This window comes from Nerophis lumbriciformis, linkage group LG07, assembly GCF_033978685.3.
Source record: "Nerophis lumbriciformis linkage group LG07, RoL_Nlum_v2.1, whole genome shotgun sequence".
NCBI lineage: Eukaryota > Metazoa > Chordata > Actinopteri > Syngnathiformes > Syngnathidae > Nerophis > Nerophis lumbriciformis.
Window position 1 is genome coordinate 47,037,403 of NC_084554.2, and position 22,731 is coordinate 47,060,133.

General features: G+C 38.6%; 1 protein-coding gene across 2 annotated transcripts in view; it reads right to left on the reverse strand.

Moving 5' to 3' along the window:
- Window positions 1-1,001: 1,001 nt before the first annotated feature.
- LOC133609428 (aspartyl/asparaginyl beta-hydroxylase-like) overlaps window positions 1,002-22,731 on the reverse strand; it is a 62,104-nt gene continuing 40,374 nt past the window's right edge. Inside the window, exons 1-19 of one of the 2 annotated variants that reach the window (XM_061965004.2) lie at window positions 19,777-19,926; window positions 19,524-19,700; window positions 16,604-16,636; window positions 16,500-16,532; window positions 16,399-16,434; window positions 16,274-16,321; window positions 15,814-15,924; window positions 11,084-11,116; window positions 10,932-11,017; window positions 10,749-10,835; window positions 9,075-9,225; window positions 8,871-9,007; window positions 8,714-8,812; window positions 8,555-8,644; window positions 8,358-8,495; window positions 7,651-7,786; window positions 7,479-7,570; window positions 1,457-1,590; window positions 1,002-1,395 (exon numbers count right to left, since the gene is read on the reverse strand). In XM_061965004.2, the coding sequence (XP_061820988.1) occupies window positions 1,245-1,395; window positions 1,457-1,590; window positions 7,479-7,570; window positions 7,651-7,786; window positions 8,358-8,495; window positions 8,555-8,644; window positions 8,714-8,812; window positions 8,871-9,007; window positions 9,075-9,225; window positions 10,749-10,835; window positions 10,932-11,017; window positions 11,084-11,116; window positions 15,814-15,924; window positions 16,274-16,321; window positions 16,399-16,434; window positions 16,500-16,532; window positions 16,604-16,636; window positions 19,524-19,635 (1,707 nt within the window). In that variant the 5' untranslated portion in view covers window positions 19,636-19,700; window positions 19,777-19,926 and the 3' untranslated portion in view covers window positions 1,002-1,244. Of the gene's footprint in view, window positions 1,396-1,456; window positions 1,591-7,478; window positions 7,571-7,650; window positions 7,787-8,357; window positions 8,496-8,554; window positions 8,645-8,713; window positions 8,813-8,870; window positions 9,008-9,074; window positions 9,226-10,748; window positions 10,836-10,931; window positions 11,018-11,083; window positions 11,117-15,813; window positions 15,925-16,273; window positions 16,322-16,398; window positions 16,435-16,499; window positions 16,533-16,603; window positions 16,637-19,523; window positions 19,701-19,776; window positions 19,927-22,731 lie in introns of those variants that run through there. The other variant, XM_061965005.2, reaches the window with a different exon arrangement.

Below are 22,731 nucleotides of genomic sequence, written 5' to 3' on the forward strand. Positions count from 1 at the left end.
CACTTTACAGTTTTAAGGACCTTAAAAAAATAAACATTAGTCAAAGATCCTCTGTATATAACAGAAGCTCACTGCTGTTTATGAGGACTTTTATTACGAAAACTTGAGTCAAAGATCCTCTATATGACAGGAGCTCACTGCTGTTTATAATGATCTACTGCAAAAACATTTGTCAAAGACCCTCTATATATGACAGAAGCTCACTGATGTTTAGAAGGACCGACTGCAAAAACACTAGTCAAAGATCCTCTACATTTGACAGGAGCTCACTGTTTTTATAAGGCCTAGCAAAAACACTAGTAATAAGATATTATATACAAATGAAGCACTTTACAGTTTTAAGGACCTTAAAAAAATAAACATTAGTCAAAGATCCTCTATATATAACAGAAGCTCACTGCTGTTTATGAGGACCTAATACAAAAACTTGAGTCAAAGATCCTCTATATGACAGGAGCTCACTGCTGTTTATGATCTACTGCAAAAACATTTGTCAAAGACCCTCTATATATGACAGAAGCTCACTGATGTTTAGAAGGACCGACTACAAAAACACTAGTCAAAGATCCTCTACATTTGACAGGAGCTCAGTTTTTATAAGGCCTAGCAAAAACACTAGTAATAAGATGTTGTATACAAATGAAGCACTTTACAGTTCTAAGGACCTTAAAAAAACAAACATCAGTCAAAGATCCTTCTCCAAATATGACAGGAACTCACTATTGTTTGTAAGGCCTTGCGAAAAGACCAGTCAAAGATCCTGTGTACAACAGGAGCTCTCTGCTGTTTGCAAGGACGTACATATTGCAAAAAGACCAGTCAAAGATCCTCTACGCTTCAGTGATTTTCGGAATGGTTACTCACGCCAGAACTTGAGGGTGGGTCTGATGTCAATGGAATCAGGAGCCTGCGGGTGGCCTAGAATGAGAGCCTAGGGAGTCAACAACAAAGTTAATTTAGACTAAGTGAGACAAAGTAAAGGCAAAAAAAAAAACACGTAATGTGTTTGTGTGGTTTTTATTCAAAAATATAATCTCTAATAGTATCTGGTGTTTGTAGTCATGGTACAAAAGTGGGGAGGAAGATGAGCACGAAGAGAAAGTAACAAAGTGGTTGGTATGCTCAAGTAAACACAAACATTGAACACAACTTGATGTTTTTTGGCAAAGGGTTGAAACAGGAAGTACGGCGGTCAGGTCAGTAGTATCATCTCTCAAGAGAAGCGTAAAAAAAGACTTCCTGGTCTAGATGGCGCTGAGAGTCTGGCGCTGCTGGGCCGTCAGCTGCGGGTGCCACACGTCCACGATGAAGATGAGGCGGTACGCGTCCGCCTCCTGCCACACCTCGTGCTCGAAGGAGTCGTCGAAGATGAGAACCTTGCCTTCCTCCCACTCCCTGCGGGGATGAAGAAGAGGTCAGCCGGTGACTGAGGAGGAGGCGGGGGATGGACGCGCACCTGGTCTGGTCGGTGCAGCGGATCCTGCAGCCGTGTTTGGGGACCACCAGGCCCAGGTGCATCCTCAGGCGGCAGTTGGTGGGACCCGTGTGCGGCCACACGTGCGTGCCCGGCTGCATGACTGAGAACTTGATCTGCACACACGTCACCAAGGGGGTTCAACATGGAGGACTGGCCGCCACTGTCACGTCTGTGTGATCATGTTTTGTTTTGGGTATGTTCGGTTTGGTTTTTGGACTCTTTGTGCACTCTTGTTTGTTTTGTCACCATAGCGACTCATTAGTTTCACGTGTTGGACTCATGCACCTGTTGTCAATCACCACATCACTATTTAAGCCTGTAGTTGCCAGGCAGTCAGCCTGGCGACATCACTCTCTACACACCCTTGTTATTTATGCTGATGATCTTTTCCATGCTCGTTTCTTGTCACAGAAAGTGTTTTTAGGGACAGCAATGTCCCTTTGGGACAAAGGACCCTATTGAATTTGTAAGGTTTTATTCTTTATTATTATTAGGGACCGCAATGTCCCTTTGGGACAGAGGACCCTATTGAATTTGTAAGGTTTTATTCTTTATTAGGGACCGCAATGTCCCTTTGGGACAGAGGACCCTATTGTATTTGTAACGTTTTATTCTTTCTTTATTAGGGACCGGAATGTCCTTTTGGGACAGAGGACCCTATTGTAATTAGGGACCGCAATGTCCCTTTGGGACAGAGGACCCTATTGTAATTGTAAGGTTTTATTATTATTATTCCGCCGCCTCTTTGAGCTGTAATTTGACCCCCTTAACATGCTTCAAAACTCACCATATTTGACACACAGATCAGGACTGGCAAAAATTGCCATCTAATAAAAAAAACAAACCCCAAAACTCAAAATTGCGCTCTCGCGCCCCCTAGGAAAAAACACAGACAAAACTGCTTGTAACTTCCGGTAGGAATGTCGTAGAGTGAAGTGAAGTGAAGTGAATTACATTTATATAGCGCTTTTTCTCAAGTGACTCAAAGCGCTTTACATTGTGAAACCCAATATCTAAGTTACATTTAAACCAGTGTGGGTGGCACTGGGAGCAGGTGGGTAAAGTGTCTTGCCCAAAGAAACAACGGCAGTGACTAGGATGGCGGAAGCGGGGATCGAACCTGCAACCCTCAAGTTGCTGGCACGGCCGCTCTACCAACCGAGCTATACCGCCCCACAAGAGAGTAGTAGAGACATGAAACAAAAACCTCTATGTAGGTCTGCCTTAGACCTAGATTTCATACATTGACATCTTTTAGCAAAAATCAACAGGAAGTTGGCAAGTCCCCCTTCAAAACAAACATTTAGTAAAAACTGTCAGTTTTGCCTCTTTGAGCTTTAATTTGACCCACTTAACATGCTTCAAAACTCACCAAACTGGACACACACATCAGGACTATTAAAAATTGCGATCTAATAAAAAAAAAAAACCCAACCCCAAAACTCAAAATTGCGCTCTAGCGCCCCGTAGGAAGAAAACACAGACACAACTGCTCCTAGGAAGAAAACTCAGACAAAATTGCCTGTAACTTCCAGTAGGAATGTCTTAGAGACATGAAACAAAAACCTATGTGTAGGTCTCACTTAGACCTACATTTCATATATTGACAACCCCCAGCAAAAATCAACAGGAAGTTTGCAATTCCCCCTTCAAAACAAAAGTTTTGTAAAAACCGGTCACCTTTTTTGAAACATTATCTCCTCTGAGCGCGTTTGTCGTGTCGGCTTCAAACTAGCACAGGAGAGAGATTGAACCCTTCTGATTAAAAGTAGACCAAAGAGTTTTAATTACTGCTACGGTTTTGATTTTATGTGCCGTCAAAGTCGGTCCCGTCCATCGCTGCTTGCAGCTTTAATTTTGTTTTGTTTTTTTGAAGGTAAAGCCATATTTATTTTTATCACTAACAAAAAGAACAAACAAAAAGCGCGCACAAGGCGGAGATTCAAACTTGACTATGAAACAAAACTAGCTCTTGGGCAAAAAACTATGAACATGAAAACAAATAAACACTTACTGTGACAAGAAACGAGCATGGAAAAGATCATCAGTATAAATAACAAGGGTGTGTAGAGAGTGATGTCGCCAGGCTGACTGCCTGGCAACTACAGGCTTAAATAGTGATGTGGTGATTGACAACAGGTGCATGAGTCCAACACGTGAAACAGGCGAAACTGATGGGTCGCTATGGTGACAAAACAAACAAGAGTGCACAAAGAGTCCAAAAACCAAACCGAACATAACCAAAACAAAACATGATCACACAGACATGACAGCCACAAGACTAGCCTGCATCAAAATGCTCTCAATAATAATAATATATTGCAAATATTAAAATAACACTGCCATTTCTTCGTGCTGCAAGCATGTTCATTTCTTTCAAGTTAGTTCAAAATAAATTTTCTGACGAGGGACGTCATCCAGCCCCCCTACCTTGTCAACATCTCCCCAAACATGTCTCATTCGTCTGTGCTAAGTCTCTGCTGAAAAAATATTTTGTCTTACTATTATAGTTTTTATGTTATTCACGTTTTATTATTCATAACCAGCCCCCCCACCTTGTCAAAATCTGCCTAAACTTGTCTCAAACATTAGTGCTATACACATTTTTGTCTAACTGGGGTGTGGGGAAAAATCGATTCGAATTCAAATCGCCATTCTCACGTTGTGCGATTCAGTATCGATTCTCATTTTTCAAAAATCTATTTTATTTTATTTATTTTAATTTTATTTTTTATTAATCAATCCAACAAAACAATACACAGCAATACCATAACAATGCAATCCAATTCCAAAACCAAACCCGACCCAGCAACAATCAGAACTGCAATAAACAGAGCAATTGAGAGGAGACACAAACACGACACAGAACAAACCAAAAGTAGTGAAACAAAAATGAATATTATCAACAACAGTATCAATATTAGTTACAATTTCAACATAGCAGTGATTAAAAAGCCCTCAATGACATTATCATTAGACATTTATAAAAAAAAAAAAAAAAAAAAAAAAAAAAGAACAATAGTGTCACAGTGGCTTACACTTGCATCACATCTCATAAGCTTGACAACACACTGTGTCAAATATTTTCACAAAGATAAAATAAGTCATATTTTTGGTTCATTTAATAGTTAAAACAAATGTACATTATTGCAATCAGTTGATAAAACATTGTCCTTTACAATTTTAAAAGCTTTTTTACAAAAATCTACTACTCTGCTTGTATGTCAGCAGACTGGGGTAGATCCTGCTGAAATCCTATGTATTGAATGAATAGAGAATCCTTTTGAATCAGAAAAATATCGTTTTTGAATCGGGAATCGCGTTGAATCAAAAAAATCGATTTATAATCGAATCGTGACCCCAAGAATCGATATTGAATCGAATCGTGGGACACCCAAAGATTTGCAGCCCTACTATTATAGTTATGTTAATAACATATTATTATTCATAACCAGCCCCCAGCACCTTGTTAAAATCTCCCCAAACTTTGTTCGTTTCTGCTGCAAAAAGGTTTTGTCGATTACAGTTTTTATTTCAACTATTATAGTTTTTATGTTATTAACTATTATAGTTTTTATGTTATTAACGTTTTATAGTTTTTACGTTATCAACGTTTTATTATTCATAACGAGCCCCCCCTTACTTGTCAAAATCTGCCTAAATTTGTCCCAAACGTTTGTGCTATAAACATTTTTGTCTATTATAGTTTTTATGTTATTAACTTGTTATAATTTATATGTTATCAACGTTTTATTGTTCATAACCAGCCCCCCCACCTTGTTAAAATTTCCCCAAACTTCTTTCAAACGTTTTTGCTGTAAATTTTCCTTTGTCTAACTATTATAGTTATTATGGTATTAACTATTATAGTTCTTATGTTATTAACTATTATAGTTCTTATGTTATTAACTATTATATATCTTATGTTATTAACTATTTTAGTTCTTATGTTATTAACTTATATAGTTCTTATGTTATTAACTTATATAGTTCTTATGTTATTAACTATTATATATCTTATGTTATTAACTATTTTAGTTCTTATGTTATTAACTATTATATATCTTATGTTATTAACTATTTTAGTTCTTATGTTATTAACTATTATAAATCTTATGTTATTAACTATTTTAGTTCTTATGTTAACTATTATAAATCTTATGTTATTAACTATTTTAGTTCTTATGTTATTAACTATTATAGTTCTTATGTTATTAACTATAATAGTTATGTTATTACTATTATAGTTCTTATGTTATTAACTTATATAGTTCTTATGTTATTAATTATTATATATCTTATGTTATTAACTATTTTAGTTCTTATGTTATTAACTATTATAGTTCTTATGTTATTAACTATTTTAGTTCTTATGTTATTAACTATTATAGTTCTTATGTTATTAACTATTATAGTTATGTTATTACTATTATAGTTCTTATGTTATAAACTATTATAGTTCTTATGTTATTTACTTATATAGTTCTTATGTTATTAACTATTATATATCTGATGTTATTAACTATTTTAGTTCTTAGGTTATTAACTATTATAGTTCTTATGTTATTAACTATTATAGTTATTGTATTACTATTATAATTCTTATGTTATTAACTATTATAGTTCTTATGTTATTAACTACTATAGTTCTTATGTTATTAACATGTTATTATTCATAACCAGCCTCTATCACCTTGTCAAAATCTCCCCAAACTTGTTCCAAACGTTTGTGCTACAAACTGTTCTTTTTGTCGATTTATAGTTTTTATGTTATTAACGTGTTATCATTCACAGAGTCGCCCTGAAATCGGTAGGTCGTGAGTTCAAACCCCGGCCGAGTCATACCAAAGACTATAAAAACGGGACCCATTACTTCCCTGCTTGGCACTCAGCATCAAGGGTTGGAATTGGGGGTTAAATCACCAAAAATGATTCCCGGGCGCGGCCACCGCTGCTGCTCACTGCTCCCCTCACCTCCCAGGGGGTGATCAAGCGTGATGGGTCAAATGCAGAGAATAATTTCGCCACACCTAGTGTGTGTGTGACAATCATTGGTACTTTAACTTTAACTTAATAACCAGCCCCAACTCCTTGTAAAAATCTCCCCAAACGTGTCCCAAGCGTTTGTGCTGCAAAATTTCCTTTGTCTATTATAGTTTTTATGTTATTAACGTGTTATTATTCATAACATCCCCCCCCCACCTTGTTGAAATCTCCCCAAACATTTGTTTGTGCTACGTTTCTGCTGCAAAAATATATTGTCTATTACAGTTTTTATTATAACTATTATAGTTTTTATGTTAACTATTACAGTTTTTATGTTATTGACTACTAAAGTTTTTATGTTATTAACTATTATAGTTATTATGTTACTAACGTGTTATTATTCATAACCAGCCCCCCCATCATGTCAAAATCTCCCCACACTTGTCCCAAACATTTCTGCTACGTTTGAATTTTTTGTCTAAGTATTATCATTTTCATGTTATTAACTATTATAGTTTTTATGATATTAACTTGTTATTATTCATAAAAAGCCCCCCACCCCACCTTGTCAAAATCTCCACAATTTTGTCCCATACTTTGCGGATTGCAAATACGATTGGATATGGTTTAATGGATACAATGAAACAGAATTAAGCATATAAAGTCAACTTGTTTTTCCACTCTACTGCTACTTTAACATAAAAAATAAAATAGCTAAACAAAAAATTTGCACCACAAATATTTGGGACCAGTTTGGGGAGATTGAGACAACGGGGGGGGACTCGTTGTGAATAATAACACGTTAATAACATTAAAAACTATACGGTAATAGGAAGACAAAAAAAATGTTAGTAACACAAACCACCACAAAAGTAGCACTAACAAATAGCAGTGTTACCGGTACTTTAACATGTGCAATGATAAGGGGGGCTAACTTCACAGAGGTCCTTAATAAGGGAGAGTGTGTGTGTGTGTGTGTGTGTGTGTGTGTGTGTGTGTGTGTGTGTGTGTGCACCTGTCCTCTCTTGCAGCCAGTAGCTTCAGGGAATTTCTCCAGCAGCGAGCATGTTTTGGGGGCGGTCTGACAGGCATCTACAGCTTTCCTCCCTGAACACAAATGGGTCAGCTGGTGGGGACGCGGACGATAAAGCGGACGATAAAGCGGACAATAAAGCGTCTAAACGGACCTTGCTGCCAGAGGGTGTATTGTCCCCACTCGCCCTTCTCCCGCAGGTTCTCCTCCTCGGGGACGAACATTCCCGTGTTGCTGTCCATCATGGCCAGAGCCTCGTCCCGGATGGTCTTCCAGTTCCTCTCCAGCGCCTGGACACACACGGAATGACATCAGACTCAAGCCACATCCCCGTGTACAGGGGCGGAGCACCAAAGTCTGTAGGATTAAAGGGCACCCAATCCCACTCAAACTCAACATCTTTTATATAAACACACACTTGGTGTGTATACACGCACTAAAAACTATTGCAAAATGTCCTCTACAATCGCGACGTCACGCGCTGACTTCATCATACCGAGACGTTTTCAGCAGGATATTTTGCGCGAAATTTAAAATTGCACTTTAGTAACCTAACCCGGCCGTATTGGCATGTGTTGCAATGTTAAGATTTCATCATTGATATATAAACTATCAGACTGCGTGGTCGGTAGTAGTGGGTTTCAGTAGGCCTTTAATGCGCCCTATAATCCGGTGCGCCTTTTGTATGTAAATAGACCTGACTAGATCCGCTCATCTGCAATGCGCCTTATAATCCGGTGCGCCCTATGGTCCGAAAAATACGGTACTTAGAAAAAAAAGAAAAATCTTCAAACTTTACAAAAGCCTATGGACCTTGGTACAGGATCCCCACTTCACCACTATGACTCCCTGCATTCCTACCTTCACCAGATCGGTGTAGCCAGTCTCGCTTGGCGTCCACCAGGGCTGCGCCTTGAGCCCGTCCACGTTGTAGAGGGACCTCTGCCACACGGACGCAAAGTGGCCGCGCTCGTGACCCAGCTGGTACCAGTGGTACGCCTGCGGTACGTTCGACAGGTCAGGAGGTGGCGAGATGTTTTAGCGTGTCATGCACTCACGCTCTTGTCTCCGACTCTCTGCAAGGCGTCTCCCAGGTGGAAGTAGAAGCGACCGTCGTCAGTGCCGGGCTCGCCAGACTCCAGCCCCTCCTGGTGGACCCACACGGACTCACTGGGATCATCCAAGTCAACTCAAGGGTCAGGATGTTGCGCACAAACCTTCAGGTAGGGAATGCTCTCTGCGATCTTGTTCTCCGACTTCAGGATGAATCCGTAGTGGACTTTGGCAAAGCCGTCATCGGGGGCAGCCGCCAGTACCTAAAAGATGGTGCCGGTGAGACTGAAGAAGGAGAACCAAAGAAGAGGAATCCCTCACCTCCTTGTAGACCTTCTTAGCACCTTTGTTGTCTCCGAGCAACAGGTAGGACACGCCCAGGTCGTTCTTCAGACCGATGTCTTCCGGGAACATCTGAACCAGCCTCTCCAGGGTTGCTACAGCGCCCCGCATGCGGCCTGCGAAGGGAGCTGGAGTTCAGCTCGTGAAGCGTGGGACAAGATGGCCGGCGGCGGTAGACGTTACCCAGGAACTGTTGGCGCTCGGCTCGTCTCTTCAGCGCCGCTCTAATGAGGTCAGCGTTGGCGTCCGGAAGCTCGGCGGCTTCTCTGTAGCTGTTGATGGCCTTCAGCAACATGTCGTTGCTGCGCTTCTTTTCGGCCAAGTCGTCCTCTGCCTGTGCACACACACACACACACACACACACACACACACACACACACACACACACACACACACACACACACACACACACACACACACACACACACACACACACACACAGTCTGTATTTAAAAGTAGGGATAAGGGCCCGCGGCACATTTTCAAAATACTAATACAAAAAAACCCATAAAAAGTGGAATAAGACAGCAAACAGGTGTAAAAGTTGCAATATTGACACTAAAAACACAAAGTTTTTTTTCTTCAAAACTGTCATTGCTAAAAAAACAAAAAAAACCTTATAGATAGATCTGAAGTAGATCTAGAGATTTAAGCATTTAAAGTAAAAATAATATATAATGATATACAATTTATTTTTAACACTTTTATTAGTATGGGCCATTTTATCAGATATTTTTAAACTGTCATTGTTCAAAAAATAATGAATAAAAGTAATGATATTATGATTTTTTTTTACCCATTTAAGGCTCCAATTACTTCAGATAAAATATTCCATTTTGAAAAATGTTTTGGGGAAAATATTGCATACTTTGTGTTTTTGCCATTAAGAACAAGGTTTTCTTTGAAAAAAATAAAGAACATACAAAATAAATCGCAAGTTGATCAAGAGATTTAAGCATTTCAAGTATAAATAATATACAAATGATATACGATTATTTTTTTAACACTTTTATTAAAGGGAGGCCTTTTATCAGATTTTTTTTTTTTAACTGTCATTTAAAAAAAAAAAAAAAGAATAAAAGCAATGTTATTATGAATTATTTACCAATTAAAGGCTCCAATTACTTCAGATAAAATATTCCATTTTGAAAATTTTTTTGGGGAAAATATTGCATATTTTGTGTTTTTGCCATTAAAAACAAGGTTTTCTTTGAAAAAAAAAAAAAGAACATACAAAATAAAAAAACCTGATGTGAACGAATAAATCGCAAGTTGATCTAGAGATTTAAGCATTTAAAGTATAAATAATATACATTGATATACGATTATTTTTTTAACACTTTTATTAAAGGGAGGCCTTTTATCAGATTTTTTTTTTTTTTTTAACTGTCATTTAAAAAAAAAAAAGAATAAAAGCAATGTTATTATGAATTATTTACCCATTTAAGGCTCCAATTACTTCAGATAAAATATTCCATTTTGAAAAATGTTTTGGGGAAAATATTGCATATTTTGTGTTTTTGCCATTAAAAACAAGGTTTTCTTTGGGGAAAAAAAAGAACATACAACATAACAAAAAACTTGATGTCAACGGATAGGTCGCAAGTTGATTTATAAATATTTATCAGTTGAAGGAATTTTTTTTTATTAATATACAACTTATTTTAACACTTTAATGACTGAGACCCTTCTGGGTCCGTGGGACCTTTAAAGTTCACTGAAATCGAAGGGAGCCCCAATGGTAACACTATATATTGTGTTGGTTTTGAAAAGGAAAATTATCATTTTTCAGTGGAAAAAATTTGGACACCCCCGATTTAAAGTGTCCAATGACGAGGCGGCCCTTGACTTAAGTACCTGTGCTTTGCCGTAGCGAGCGCGGGGGCTCTGAGGGTGCTGCTGCACTAACGTCTCAAAGGCTTTCAGCGCCGCCTCCACTTTACCCTGACACACACACACACACACACACACACACGCACACACACACGAGTCAACAGAAAGTGCATCAAAAGCCAATATCCCTCTCTTCCTCCCACATACTTTCTTGCGTAGCTTCTCAGCAGCATCCACTTCTGCTTTGATGGTTTTGTCCAACTTGTTCAGCAGTTTCGCTTTCTTCTTCTTGGCTGGAGAACAAACGTATGACAAGTATTTATCACCAGCTCCAAGAAAAAAGAAAAAAAAAGTGTCACCTTTTTCTTTGGGCTTGTCCTCGGCCGCCGCTTCTAAGACAAAGTGAAGGAGACAACAAACAGTTAGTCATTCTCTTAGTACACAGTGTATGTAGGAGTACACATTTTCAACAAAGGACATGTGTATACTTAGTGTACATACTGTATTTATAGCATATTCTGATGCTCACACAGCTTGTGTTTATGTACAAACCCCGTTTCCATATTGTTGGCATAATTGTTTGTAAGTTATCACAAAAGAAACGTTGTGTTGCATTGTGTTCCTGATAAGAAGATGAAGGCTGTCTTTCGAGGCCTAACAAGAGGAAGAAGGCTCGTAAAACTCCACTTTGATTTCAACACGGACAGATGGCAGGATCTGCTCAACTTCCAGAGGAACTCTCTTTCAAGTGTTAAACGAACTCTCTCTGAAGTATTTCACAAACTCTCTTCCAACTATTTGGTAACCGAGGTCAACGCTATTTACGACCCGCTGCCCTCTTGAAGTTGCTGTGGTCAGGAGACGGGAGGGGTTATCCATTGTCCTCCAACACCTGCCCCAGCTGGACCCAGGAAGAGCCCAAGCCCGAGAAATCCTCTTCTTGGTCTTCAAAGCGACCGAAAACAATGACTGTTTTACATACTTCCCATTCCTGCTGTGACATGTGTTGGTGCGTGAACATTGAACATCTGAATAAAAGAGGAGACGAAAACCTTCTTCGTCAGAGCGTGGTGCAGGACTGTACAGAGAGTGCAGTGGCCATGTCTCTCCTCAATTGAGTCCAAATTGAATTCTGTCTGTTTGATTCCTTGCCTTTTGTCTTGTTTAATAGATGTCCTCAGTGTTTGAACGTGACACATATGAGTTGGGAAATTGTGTTAGATGTAAATATAAACGGAATACAATGATTTGCAAATAATTTTCAACCCATATTCAGTTGAATATGCTACAAAGACAACATATTTGATGTTCAAACTGATAAACATTTTTTTTTTTTTGCAAATAATCATTAACTTTAGAATTTGATGCCAGCAACACGTGACAAAGAAGTTGGGAAAGGTGGCAATAAATACTGATAAAGTTGAGGAATGCTCGTCAAACACTTATTTGGAACATCCCACAGGTGTGGCAGGCTAATTGGGAACAGGTCGGTGCCATGATTGGGTATAAAAACAGCTTCCCAAAAAATGCTCAGTCTTTCACAAGAAAGGACGGGGCGAGGTACACCCCTTTGTCCACAACTGCGTGAGCAAATAGTCAAACAGTTTAAGAACAACATTTCTCAAAGTGCAATTGCAAGAAATTTAGGGATTTCAACATCTACGGTCCATAATATCATCAGAAGGTTCGGAGAATCTGGAGAAATCACTCCACGTAAGCGGCATGGCCGGAAACCAACATTGAATGACCGTGACCTTCGATCCCTCAGACGGCACTGTATCCAAAACCGACATCAATCTCTAAAGGATATCACCACATGGGCTCAGGAACACTTCAGAAAACCACTGTCACTAAATACAGTTGGTCGCTACATCTGTAAGTGCAAGTTAAAGCTCTACTATGCAAAGCGAAAGCCATTTATCAACAACATCCAGAAACGCCGCCGCCGGCTTCTCTGGGCCCGAGATCATCTAAGATGGACTCATGCAAAGTGGAAAAGTGTTCTGTGAGTCCACATTTCAAATTGTTTTTGGAAATATTCGACATCGTGTCATCCGGACCAAAGGGGAAGCGAACCATCCAGACTGTTATGGACGCAAAGTGTAAAAGCCAGCATCTGTGATGGTATGGGGGTGCATTAGTGCCCAAGGTATGGGTAACTTACACATCTGTGAAGGCACCATTAATGCTGAAAGGTACATACAGGTTTTGGAACAACATATGCTGCCATCTAAGCGCCGTCTTTTTCATGGACGCCCCTGCTTATTTCAGCAAGACAATGCCAAGCCACATTCAGCACGTGTTACAACAGCGTGGCTTCGTAAAAAAGGAGTGCGGGTACTTTCCTGGCCTGCCTGCAGTCCAGACCTGTCTCCCATGGAAAATGTGTGGCGCATTATGAAGCGTAAAATACGACAGTGGAGACCCCGGACTGTTGAACGTCTGAAGCTCTACATAAAACAAGAATGGGAAAGAATTCCACTTTCAAAGCTTCAACAATTAGTTTCCTCAATTCCCAATCGTTTATTGAGTGTTGTTAAAAGGAAAGGCCATGCAACACAGTGGTGAACATGCCCTTTCCCAACTACTTTGGCACGTGTTGCAGTCATGAAATTCTAAGTTAATTATTATTTGCAAAAAAAAAAAAAGTTTATGAGTTTGAACATCAAATATCTTGTCTTTGTAGTGCATTCAACTGAATATGGGTTGAAAAGGATTTGCAAATCATTGTATTCCGTCTATATTTACATCCAACACAATTTCCCAACTCATATGGAAACGGGGTTTGTATAATACTGAGGTGTATTCCTGTTAAATTAGCTAAAACACTAACATGCTAACATTAGTATGCATCAAGTACCAAAATATAACTATAGTGCATACTTTAAATTTGTTAAAAAATGCCAAGCATACAAATGTTAACATGCTAACAGTTATTATTCCTCAAGAAACAAAATATTTGAGGCTGAGGTGTATACCTGTAAAATTTGCAAAAAAGCTAGCATGCTAAAATTATAACATGAATGATTGGGCTGCTAAAAAATGTAGCTACGGGCCGCAAATGGCCCCCTGGCCGCATTTTGGACACCGATGGTTTACAACTTTAAAAAAGCCAAGTATTTGAGCGTCTTTTCTGTCAAAAGTGGAGCAAACAAGTGAGGGAGATGGTAGACTTTTATCTTGTTTGGCGTTCATAAACAGGGTGGGAGACATATTACTGTTAGAAGATCATTAAAAAGTCATTTCGCCATAACAGGGGACCATTAAATATCCGGTCTTAACAAGGTGCATATTAGCATGTGAGTATCTATCTTTCGTTTCGCCTGGTGTTCAAAACTTGGTCCTCCGAATGAGATTGCGAGGGCGCTAGGCATTGAGCTACAAAACCCAAAACCCATGAAGTTGGCACTTTGTGTAAATGGTAAATAAAAACAGAATACAATGATTTGCAAATCCTTTTCAACTTATATTCAATTGAATAGACTGCAAAGACAAGATACTTAACGTTCGAACTGGAAAACTTAATTTTTTGCAAATATTAGCTCATTTGGAATTTGATGCCTACAACACGTTTCAAAAAAGCTGGCACAAGTGGCGAAAAAGACTGAGAAACACTTATTTGGAACATCCCAACAGTTGAACAGGCTAATTGGGAACAGGTGGGTGCCATGATTGGGTATAAAAGCAGCTTCCATGAAATGCTCAGTCATTCACAAACAAGGATAGGGCGGGGGTCACCACTTTGTGAACAAATGCGTGAGCAAATTGATTAAGAACAACATTTCTCAACCAGTTATTGCAAGGAATTTAGGGATTTCACCATCTACGGTCTGTAATATCATCAAAAGGTTCAGATATTCTGGAGAAATCACTGCACGTAAGCAGCAAAGCTGAAAACCAACATTGGATGCACGTGCCTTTTGATCCCTCAGGCAGTACTGCATCAAAAAGCGACATCAGTGTGTAAAGGATATCACCACATGGGCTCAGGAACACTTTGTGTTTTGTAAAAGCCAGATCTTTCGACTGTTCACCACGAACTCTAGTGAGGTGGACCCCCGACTTAAAGAAGTTGAAAAACTGATTCGGGTGTTACCATTTAGTGGTCAATTGTACGGAATATGTACTGTACAGTGCAATCTACTACTAAAAGTCTCAAGCAATCAATCAAAGTTTTACCAACATGTACTCCATACTTGCCAACCTTGAGACCTCCGATTTCGGGAGGTGGGGGAGGGGTGGGGGTGGGCATGATCGGTGTGGGACGGTGGCGTGGTTGGGGGCGTGGCTAAAAGGGGAGGAGTATATTTACAGCTAGAATTCACCAAGTCAAGTATTTCATAAAATATAATATATATATATATATATATATATATATATATATATTTATTTATTTTATTATATATATATATATATATATATATATATATATATATATATATATATATATATATATTTTATTATATAAATATATATATATATATATATATATATATATATATATATATATATATAAAATAAATACTTGAATTTCAGTGTTCATTTATTTACACATATACACACACATAACACTCATCTACTCATCGTTGAGTTAAGGGTTGAATTGTCCATCCTTGTTCTATTCTCTGTCACTATTTTTCGAACCATGCTGAACACCCTCTCTGATGATGCATTGATGTGTGGCACGCACAAAAGTGCTTTCATCAAATGTACTAGATGGCAGTATTGTCCTGTTTAAGAGTGTCACAACATTGCTGTTTACGGCAGACGAACTGCTTTACGGTATACAAAAAAGTGACTGCTGTTGTTGCCACGCTGGGAGGACGTTAATGAAACTGCCTAACAATAAACCCACATAAGAAACCAAGAACTCGCCCTCCATCATTCTACAGTTATAACGTCATTGGGCAGGTACGCTTTTTTATATTGTGGAGGACCTGAGTCTGCCTGAATTTCGGGAGAAAATTTGTCCCGGGAGGTTTTCGGGAGAGGCGCTGAATTTCGGGAGTCTTCCGGAAAATCCGGGAGGGTTGGCAAGTATGATGTACTCGCACATTCACACTGGTTTGTCGCCGTTACATGAGCATACCTTCAGGGGCGCTCTCCGTCTGCCCAGTTGTCTCACTCTGTGGTTCTACTGGGTCCGCCTGGTTCTCTCTCTGTGGTTCTGCTGGGTCAGACCGTTTCTCCACTTCCACTTCTGACATAGAAAAGCAAACATCTGTCCCGTATTTTCCGCACTATAAGGCGCACCTAAAAACCTCCAATTTTCTCAAAAAGCTGACAGTGCGCCTTATAATTCCATTGCGCCTTATATATGGACCAATATTGAGCCACAACAGGTCTCACAACTACGGGTTGCATAACGTAACCCCAGCCTCTACTGTAGCGTCTATTCTATGCGCCTTACAATGAGGTGCGCCTTATATATGAACAAAGTTTTAAAATAGGCCATTCATTGAAGGTGCGCCTTATAATCCGGTGCGCCATATAGTGCGGAAAATACGGTACTTCACAACATGAAACACAAAAAAGGCAACATGGTGTACCTTCTTCCTGTGTGAACTTGGAGCTGGTCAGATCCCTGGCCGATTCCACTTCACAACAAACAAACAGAGTTAACGTTGTCGCTGCTGCTCATTATTTGTAGACGGCCAGTGACCAACCATCTTACCGATGCTCTCCTGAGACGAAGGCTCCTCCACTAACACTGCAAGCACAAGGCATCAACAGTTCATCACCATCACTCGCTGTTAGCTAAACAGCTATACTCACCTCCGCTCGTGTCGATGGCGTCCGCGTCTTTCGCTGAAAGAAAGAAAGAACGAAGAATGAAGAATGGCCACGCAGGACGACGAATGGTAAAACATTTGACACACCGTAATTATGCTCAGTGTCTTCTCCAGGATCATCTGAAAAACAAAAATGTGTTCACTATCAATCAATCAATCAATCAATGTTTATTTATATAGCCCTAAATCACAAGTGTCTCAAAGGGCTGCACAAGCCTACAACGACATCCGCGGTACAGAGCCCACATAAGGGCAAGGAAACCCCCCCCCCTCTCTCTCTAGGGGAGACCGGATGCATACTTACTACTAAAAGACAAGTTGTCTAGTATGTTCACCATTTTATTTAAGAACAAATTTGCAATAGGAAACATATGTTTAATGTACCGTAAAGCCAACAATGCAATTTTTTGTGGTCCTCTTTATTTAGAAAAGTACCGAAAAGTATCAAAAATAATTTTGGTATCGGGACAACACTCGTCTTCACCATCCTTAAAGCCGATCTCTGCTCCCGTGATGGGATGTGAACTGCTTGTTTGAGCCTCGTTTTCACTTGTCATCCCTCGCTGGCAATAGAGAGGCGTCCAAGTCCGTGTCCAAGCGGGAGGTCGAGATCCAAAAGGGAAAGCCAGAGAAACAGAGGGGAACACAGGGAGACGAGACACACCGCTCGTAACGCGGGAACGGAGGAATGCTGCTGGAAGACAGGGGTGTAACGGTAACCAAAAATTTCGGTTCGGTACGTACCTAGGTTTAGAGGTTACGGTTCGGTTCATTTTCGGTACAGTAAGAAAACAACAAAATATACATTTTTGGGTTATTTATTTACCAAATTTGCAAAATCTTCCAACAAAAATATTTTTCTTAGTGGAATATTTGATGTGAAGTAATGGGAACCTTGCATGGGTCAATAATTCATAATAACATTGATTTTGATTCAATATTATGTTTTGAGCAATGACAGTTTAAAAGAAAAAAAAACAGCTTTGTTTTATTAGTCAACATTGCAACTTTTTCTAAATTACATTTAACCTTTAAGCTTTTTTATTTCACTTTTGTTATGTTTTTGTTTATTTGAATAGTATTTTTAGAATGTGCCGTGGGCCTTTAAAACATTAGCTGTGGGCCGCAAATGGCCTCCGGGGCACACTTTTGACACCCCTGCTATAGATAATATTAAATTAAATCTGATAAATCTATGGATAAAAAGCACAGCCTGGCGACGCATGCGCGTTTATCATAACTCTCTCTCTCTCTCTGTCTCTGCCCCTCCCTCACCAATGCTGCTGCGCCATACTTGCCAACCCTCGCAAATTTTCCGGGAGACTCCCGAAATTCGGTGCCTCTCCCGAAAACCTCCCGGGACAAATATTCTCCCGAAAATCTCCAGATTTTCAGCCGGAGCTGGAGGCCACGCCCCCTCCAGCTCCATGCGGACCTGAGTGAGGACAGCCTTTTTTCACGTCCGCTTTCCCACGATATAAACAGCGTGCCTGCCCAATCACGCTATTCCATACGAGGCGTCCGACATACCGCCGATGAGCATGGTGCAGATCCGTGTTGGCGCACACGTTGCCAAAGCCGACGCTGGTCAGGCTGCTGAAGGTGAAGTAGAGGGCGGCGATTTACGAGCTGCACACCGTGTTGTTGACGTAGGGCATCTCCAGGCGTTTGCCCAGCTCATGGAGAGACGGGAGGACAAAAGGGTGACAAGAACTAAATCATCCAGACTAGAGATAAATTGTATTATGTTTATCTTACCTAAAAAATTTTTTTTTTATTAATTAAAAAAAAAAAAAAAAAAGTTTTACTATATTTTGCTAAAAACATCAAAATGTATTGTATTTTTATTTGTATTTTTTCTGACTACTTATTACATCCAGCCATATAATTATATATTAAAAAATAAACATATTTGAAATAATTAATTTTAAATGACCACAATAATTCATTTAAAATGACCATATTTAATTATTAAAATAATTTCTTGTTTATCAACAACTTTAGCATTTTATTCATTACATTTAAACCCCTCAGAAGCCAAGTTATGTTATATTCCTTAAGATTTATTTATGCAAGTTTAAAGTATCAATTAGCCAAACACAGTTTTGTTTGCATATTTTCAGGATGTATATATATATATATATATATATATATGAAATACTTGACTTGTGAATTCTAGCTGTAAATATACTCCTCCCCTCTTAACCACGCCCCCGCCCCACCCCCGACCACGCCCCTCACCCCCCAACCCCCTACCTCCCGAAATCGGAGGTCTCAAGGTTGGCAAGTATGTGTTGCGCGCACAATTGGCTTTGTTTTCAAGCCCTTTTAACCCTGAACGTACATTGAAAATACACGCAACCCTAACTCAAAATGCCGGACATTTGAGGCATTTAAGAAACTTTGTATGGAAATTGTTTTTGACAAAAGCTCCAATTACAAATACAGGCTTTAAAGGGTTAAATAAACTATAAATTAAATTAAAACGCAAATAAAAACACAGCTTTCACCACCTTAGTCATAATTTTTGTGCTTGAGAAACTTCCCTGACTTTAGCTCCAGACTACTTCTGTTTGTTTGATATTGTCATTACTGCCACAAGTGGTGGAAAAGGGAATTACAACACAGTACCGCTTTGGCCACTACGGACCACAGCTGAGAAGTGAAATGAATTATATTTATATAGCGCTTTTCTCTAGTGACTCAAAGCGCTTTACATAGTGATACACAATATCTAAGTTACATTTAAACCAGTGTGGGTGGCACTGGGGGCAGGTGGTTAAAGTGTCTTGCCCAAGGACACAACAGTAGGGACTTGGATGGCGGAAGCGGGGATCGAACCTGGAACCCTCAAGTTGCTGGCACGGCCACACTACCAACTGAGCTATGCCGCCCCACCAACAAATCTTTTTTGGCGCCCTTCTAGGGGGTGCTCGCAGCCCAACACTAAGCCTATGGTTAAGAAAGACTGATGTAAGGGATTATTAATGTTTGCTGTTGGACTGACCTGCTACAAAGTCGTCTTCCACAAATGCAGGCAGAGGGACGGGAGCTGGGCACGCACACACATGCACAAAGCAGGGGGAAAGATGAGAGGATCGAATGAAAAAACACGTCATGTTTTACTACTTGCACAATGTGAGCACACCTTGGATTTCAAAGTCCACGTCCTCAGATTCAGAGACTGACCAAGAAAAACACAATGGTGTCAGGATGTGCATTTACACAAACAAATACACTTGTTTTGTTCCAGCACACACTTGGCATCTCTTCTGAAGGTGTCTCATCTGAAGGTGTCTCCTCTGAAGGTGTCTCCTCTGTAGGCGTCTTCTCTGCAGGCCTCTCAGCCTCCCTCGACTCCTCTCTTTGCGGCTTTGCAGCTTGCTGATTGGTCGACGTCTCCCTTGCAGTTTCTAGTGGAAGACAAAGTTGAGAACACGCTGACAGGTTTAGGACCGCTCTGGTAACACAACAACAAACGCACACAGTCTTCTCTGTCATCCCAGTTGCAAAAAAACACGACCCCAAACAAAGAAAGAACAATATGGCGGTGTCGACTATTCATCCTCATTAAGGGGGGATGATAAAAAGGAGGTGTGATCCCCGTCGGGAGATGCCAAAAATAATTTATTGTAGGGCTGCAGATATTTATGTTAGTAATCCAGTAATGTATCGATTAGATGGATAGACTTTTATTCATCCCACATTGGGGAAGTTCTATGGTTGCAGTGCAGGTTTTTACATACAGTAACAGAAGTAAAATGTCATAAAAACAACAAAAAAATTGTAATAACACATTTTGCACTATTTACTTCTTTTTAACTTATTTTACCTTCTATTAAACTTATTTGACCTTTTTTGATCGTCTATATTCCTTCTATTACCTTTTATTTACATTACTTTACTTTCTATTTAACCTTCTACTTAACTTGTTTTCCCTTGTATATTCCTTCTTTTACCCTTTATGTACATTTGACCTTCTGTTTGCTTTTTTTTTAACGTCTTTTACCTTCTATTTCCCTTTCATTTACCTTCTATATTTTTCTTCCTTTATCTCCTAATTTGCCTTATTTTACCTTCCACTTTTTTTTTTTATCTTAAATGCACTCCTATTACCTTCTATTTATTTTGAGGTTGCAGGTTCGATCCCCGCTTCAGCCATCCTAGTCACTGTCGTTGTGTCCTGGGGCAAGACACTTTACCCACCTGCTCCCAGTTCCACTCACACTGGTTTAAATGTAACTTAGATATTGGGTTTCACTATGTAAAGCGCTTTGAGTCACTTGAGAAAAAGCGCTATATAAATGTAATTCACTTCACAATTCACTTCACCCTTTATATTACTTATTTACTACCTTTACCTTTTTATCTTGTATTTAAATATTTTACCTTGTATATTTATTATTTTACCTTGAATATTTATTATTTTACCTTGTATTTACTTCCTTTACCTGTTTAACCTTTTATTTACTTATTTTACCTTGTATATTTTTATTTTACCTTTTATTTACTATCTTTACTATTTACCTTGTTTAACCTTTTATTGACTTATTTTACCTCCTAATTTACCTTTTATTGACTTATTTTACCTCCTAATTTACCTTTTATTTACTTATTTTACCTTGTATATTTTTATTTTACCTTTTATTTACTATCTTTACTATTTACCTTGTTTAACCTTTTATTGACTTATTTTACCTCCTAATTTACCTTTTATTTACTTATTTTACCTTTTATTTACTTATTTTACCTTGTATATTTTTATTTTACCTTTTATTTACTATCTTTACTATTTACCTTGTTTAACCTTTTATTGACTTATTTTACCTCCTAATTTACCTTACTTTTTTTTTTTACCTGAAATGCACTCCTATTACCTTCTATTTACCCTTTATATTCATTCTTTTACCTTATATAACCTTTTATTTACTACCTTTACCTATTTACCTTGTTTTACCATTTATGTAATTATTTTACCTTGTATATTTCCTATTTTATCTTTTATTTACTTCCTTTACCTATTAACCCTGTTTAACCTTTTGACTTATTTTTCCTTCTAATTTACCTTCCATTTACCATTTTTAACCCTTGTATGAAATGCAAGAATTACATCTGCAGAAAGCACACAGTAACATTCTGTCCATCATGTGGAGAGCATTGAAAATGTTGAAGAAAATTTGGAGAACATTGAAAATGTTGAAGTTCGCTGGGAAGTTGAAGTTAAAGTATTTCTTAAATATAGTGTTGGAATTAAAAATGTATTGTATGTCACTTTTCTAAATGTTTATATAACCTAAAATAAAGTTGTTATTGGTTTAACCTGTTTTCTTGACTGTTTTGAGTGTATTTACACAGTACGGGTCAAAATGACCCGCAACATAATCAATGTCATTTTTTTTCAACATAATACAAGGGTTAAAAATGGTAAATGGAAGGTAAATTAGAAGGAAAAATAAGTCAAAAGGTTAAACAGGGTTAATAGGTTATTTTCCCTTCAATTCACTTATATTACCTTGTATTTACTTTTGACCTTCGTTTACCATCTGTTACCTTCTAATCAACTTGTTTTACCTTCTATTATGCGGTCCAGAGTTGATACATTTTTATTATTTATACTCATTAACGATTCATCAAAGCTACAAAACATAAATCGAAACTTTTTTCTAATTGAAATAATCGATTCATCGTTGCAGCCCTAATTTATTGCACACTTTTTGACCAGTTCTGGTCAGGCGGGCACAAGCCCTGCCATCCCAGACTCACCTTCTTTGTGTTCAGGTGAGAGTCTCATGCTTGGTGTCTCTTTCAGGCCTGGTTGGAGGTGACAGTAGCACAAGTTTGAAAACTACACATGTGACTCGAGAATGATGTGCAGTCTCACATGACACTGAGGTGGTTCACAGTAATCGCGGCTAACATAACAGAACTTAGGGCAGTCGTGTCCAAACGGAAACATTTAAAAATGATGCACCCACTTTGATACATTTTGTGTATTAAAGATTCTAAACCCAATCCTGTGTAGGTCAAAATAAACCGAATCGGTGCCATTTGTGTACTAATGCATAATGAAATGAACTGTAAAATGCATGTTTTATTCATTAAAGTGTCCTGCACGTTGATCTGATTGCATATTTCATGAATGCAATTTAAAAGATGAAATTAAACTACTTTGAGAACTAGAAAAAATTGCATTATGTTGCCTGTCCCAGTTCGTA